At 35.2% G+C, this 4,788-nt stretch overlaps 1 protein-coding gene across 3 annotated transcripts in view; it reads left to right on the top strand.

The window, feature by feature from the left end:
- GRIA4 (glutamate receptor, ionotropic, AMPA 4) overlaps window positions 1-4,788 on the top strand; it is a 673,532-nt gene that overhangs the window by 575,474 nt on the left and 93,270 nt on the right. For all 3 annotated transcript variants that reach the window (XM_010855154.1, XM_010855155.1, XM_010855156.1), the window contains exon 6: window positions 2,968-3,126. In XM_010855154.1, coding sequence (XP_010853456.1) covers window positions 2,968-3,126 — 159 coding nt within the window. The remainder of the gene's footprint in view (window positions 1-2,967; window positions 3,127-4,788) is intronic.

Here is a 4,788-nt window from a genome sequence, read left to right as displayed (position 1 = left end):
GGACTGGAAGAAACACAAGCTGGAATCAAGATTGCCGGGAGAAATATCAATAACCTCAGGTATGCAGATAACACCACCCTTATGGCAGAAAGTGAAGAGGAGCTAAAAGGCCTCTTGATGAAGATGAAAGTGGAGAGTGAAAAAGCCTGCTATAAGGCTCAAAGTTCAGAAAACGAAGATCATGGTATCCGGTCCTATCACTTCATGGGAAATAGATGAGGAAACAGTGGAAACAGTGTCAGACTTTATTTGGGGGAGCTCCAAAATCACTGAAGATGGTGACTTCAGCCATGAAATTAAAAGACGCTTACTCATTGGAAGGAAAGTTATGTCCAACCTGGATAGCATATTGAAAAGCAGAGACATTACTTTGCCAACAAAGGTCCGTCTAGTCAAGGCTATGGTTTCTCCAGTGGTTATGTATGGATGTGAGAGTTGGACTGTGAAGAAGGCTGAGTGCTGAAGAATTGATGCTTTTGAACTGTGGTGTTGGAGAAGACTCTTGAGAGTCCGTTGGACTGCAAGAAGATCCAACCAATCCATTCTGAAGAAGATCAGCCCTGGGATTCCTTTGCATATTGTTTATCTATTTTGTATGTAGTAGTATATATTTGTTAATCCAAAATTCTTAATTTATCCTTCCCACCTCTCCCCCTTTAATAAACAGAAATTTGCTTCCTGTGTCTGTTGTCTGTTTTGTAAATGAATTAATTTGTATTATTTTATTCTAATTCCACATACAAGTGATATCATATGATATTTGTCCTTCTTTGTCTGACAATTCATTTAATATGATAATCTCTAGGCCCATCCATGTTGCTGCATGCATTCATTATATTAGGGTTGAACAATATTTCATAATGTGTATATGCCATATCTTCTTTATTCACTCATTTGTTGATGAGCATTTAGGTTGTTTCCATGTCTTGGCTATTGTAAATAGTGCTACCATGAACACTGGTGTGCAGATGTCTTTTCAAATTAGAATTTTCTCCAGATACATGCCCAAGAGTAGAACTGCTGAATCATATGCCAACTCTATTTTTAGTTTTTTAAGGAACTGCCATACTGTTCTCGGTAGTGGTTATACCAATTTACATTCCCATCAAACAGTGTCAGAGGGCTCCCTTTCCTCCACATCCTTACCAGCATTTATTATTTGTAGACTTTTTCAAGATGTCTATTTTGACTTGTGTGAGGTGATCCCTCATTGTGATTTTGATTTGCATTTCTCTAATGATAAGCAATGTTGAGCATTTTTCATGTGCTTTTTGACCATCTCAATGTCTTCTTTGGAAAAATGTCAATATAATTCTTCTGCCCATTTTTTTTTTTGATTGGGTTGTTTGTCTTTATGATATTAAGCTGTATGAGCACTTGTATTAAGTCCTTCTCAGTCACATCATTTGCAAATATTTTCTTCCACCCTGTAGGTTGCCTTTTTATTTTGTTCATGATTTCCTTTGCTGCTCAAAAGTTTTTAAATTTGATTAGTTCCAATTTGTTTATCTTTGCTTTTATTTTTTTGGCTTTGGGAAGCTGACCAAGGGAATAGTGCTCAATTTATGTCAGAGATGGTTTTGCCTATGTTTTCTTCTGGGAGTTATATGGCATCAGGTCTTGTATTTAAATCTTTAAGCCATTCTGAGTTTATATTTATCTATGGTGTGAGGGCGTGTTCTTATATCATTGATTTATATGCAGCTGTCCAGCTTTCCCAAACCACTTGCTGAAGAGATTGACTTCCTTTTCTCCATTATGTAGTCTTGCCTCCCTCATTGAAGATTAACTGACTGTAGGTTGTGTTGGATTTTTTCTGGGTTCTCTATTCTGTTCCATTAACCCATATGTCTGTTTTTGTGCCAAGATCATGCTGTTTTGATTACTGTAGCTTTATATTACTATCTGAAGTATGATTCAGTTAGGCCTCCACCATTGTTCTTTTTCTTCAAGATTGCTTTTTAATTCTGGGTCTTTTAGGATTATTCATTCTAGTTCTGTGAAAAATGTCATAGTTATTTGATAAGGATCTCATTAAATCTGTATATTACTTTAGGTAGTTGGCCATTTTAATAGTATTAACTCTTCCAATCTAAAGGCATGGGTTATTTTTCTATTTCTTTGAATCATCTTCAGTTTCCTTTATCATTGTTTTATAGATCTTAGCATTTAAGTCTTTCACCTCTGTGGTGAAGTTTATGCCTAGGTGTTTTAAGTTTTTTTGATGTATCTAATAATTGTTTTACATTCACTTTCTGATATGTATTATTAGTGTTAAAAATGCAGCAGATTTCTGTATGTTAATCTTGTATCCTATTACCATGCTAAATTTTTTATCAGTTCTAGTAGTTTTTCTGTGGAATCTTTAGAGTTTTCTATATATAATATCATGTCATCTGCAGATAATGACAACTTTACCTTTTCCCTATCAATTTGAATAAAATTTTGTTTCTTTTTCTTGTCTAATTGCTGTGGCTAGGACTTTCAAAAGTATGTTGAATAGAAGAGGTGACAGTGGGCATCTTTGTTTTATTCCAAATTTTAGCGAGAAGGCTTTCAGCTTTTCACCATTGAATATTATGTTGACTGTGGGTTTGTCACAAATAGCTTTTATTATGTTGATATATGTTTCCATTATATCCACTTTGATGGGAATATTTATCATGAGTAGATGGTGAATTTTGTCAAATGTTTTTTTTTTTCTATATCTGTTGAGATGATCACGTGATTTTTGTCTTTTTTGGTGTTGATGTGGTGTCATGCATTAGATTTTGAATGACAGAGTTTAACAGCTAAATTGACATAATTGTTATTATGTCAATATTTACATAATCTTCCAGTTGTTTAAAGCCACCACTTTTAAATAATATTGGTTATCAATTCATGTTAACATTGAGGAGCCAAAATGTTAGCTATTAACTCCAATAATTAACTAAGCTTAATAAACTGTCATACTGATTTTTATAGGGATTCAAGGATATTTCTCTTGAGAGATTTATACACGGTGGAGCCAATGTTACAGGATTCCAGTTGGTAGATTTTAACACACCTATGGTGACCAAATTAATGGATCGCTGGAAGAAATTAGATCAGAGAGAATATCCAGGATCTGAGACACCTCCAAAGGTATTTGTTTGTTTTTATCTTATGTATTTTTAGTACTTTATAAAATTTAAGGTAGAAAGTTCATTATGCAGTTCTTCTAGTAATATTTTGTCAGGCACAGTGTGGCATGGGGCAGAAATATTTTGTCACTATTTGTCACACAAATCAATATTTTCTAAATTTTTATATTTTATGGAGGAGATGTTAGCCATTTGCTCAACTAGTTTATTATTATTATTAATTTGCATATGAATGTCCCTGAATAAATTATATATTTTTAAAATTATTTCAAATGTGAATAACTACTAGTAACTATTCCACTCAGAAAACAACTATATTTGCAAAATGATTTACAATAAGTAAGGAAAGTGGTAAAAAAAAAAATGTAAAATATATAGCTTCTGCAAAATTCCTCTTTCAAATTAACAGTAAAATGTCAGATTGTTTAATTTTATCTGACAGACATTGCAGAAGTATGTTATTGATATTTGCAAATTTATGATAAATTTCTGATCATAAGCACATTTTTTTCTCTCCTGAAAAGCTAAATTCCTTCAATATCATGTAGATAATGGCATAATGTTTCTTAAACTCTAACTTAGTGGTTTTGAGCTTCTCCATAATAATATATTGAGTCGGTAATGCCATCTGACTCAATGGGCATGAGTTTGAGTAAACTCCAGGAGTTGGTGATGGACAGGGAGGCCTGGTGTGCTGCAGTCCATGGGACTGTAAAGAGTCGGACATGACTGAGCGACTGAACTGAACTGAACTGATAATAAGACATCATCATTTAAACAACTTTTACTAATCTCTCATTGACAGTGTATTCAGGTAAAAAGTTTCAAACATAATTTGGAAATTCAAGCCTAGAAAACTATAATCTATGGAAGAGAATCTCAGTTCTTCCAGCTTTGTCAATTTCCTCTGTGTAGTATAGCAGTTTAGCTAGTCATACCATTTTCATTACTTTCAAAAGAAAGCATTTAATGAGTATCCACTATGTGTCAAGCACTATAGTCCACCCTCTGATTTTACAAATTTCTAAATGCAAGATATTAAATGGTATGTTAATTGATTGTCCTTGAGTCAAGGACCAGATTTGTGAAATGTTTGCCCAGGAATAAGTTGTGAACTCCTTGAGCCTTAGACAAGTACATTGTCCACTATATTGCACCACTTTGCAAGCTTCAGTTCAGTTCAGTTACTCAGTCGTGTCCAACTCTTTGCGACCCCATGAATCGCAGCACGCCAGGCCTCCCTGTCCATCACCAACTTCCGGGGTTCACTCAGACTCATGTCCATTGAGTCAGTGATGCCATCCAGCCGTCTCATCCTCTGTCGTCCCCTTCTCCTCCTGCTCCCAATCCCTCCCAGCATCAGAGTCTTTTCCAGTGAGTCAACTCTTCGCATGAGGTGGCCAAAGTACTGGAGTTTCAGCTTTAGCATCATTCCTTCCAAAGAAATCCCAGGATTGATCTTCTTCAGAATGGACTGGTTGTATCTCCTTGCAGTCCAAGGGACTCTCAAGAGTCTTCTCCAACACCACAGTTCAAAAGCATCAATTCTTCGGCGTTCAGCTTTCTTCACAGTCCAACTCTCACATCCATACATGACCACTGGAAAAACCATAGCCTTGACTAGATGGACCTTTGTTGGCAAGTAATGTCTCTGCTTTTCAGT

Source organism: Bison bison, unplaced genomic scaffold (assembly GCF_000754665.1).
Source record: "Bison bison bison isolate TAMUID 2011002044 unplaced genomic scaffold, Bison_UMD1.0 scf7180017864355, whole genome shotgun sequence".
Taxonomy (NCBI): domain Eukaryota; kingdom Metazoa; phylum Chordata; class Mammalia; order Artiodactyla; family Bovidae; genus Bison; species Bison bison.
Note: the sequence above shows the minus strand (reverse complement) of the source record. Positions and strands in the feature narration are given on the sequence as shown.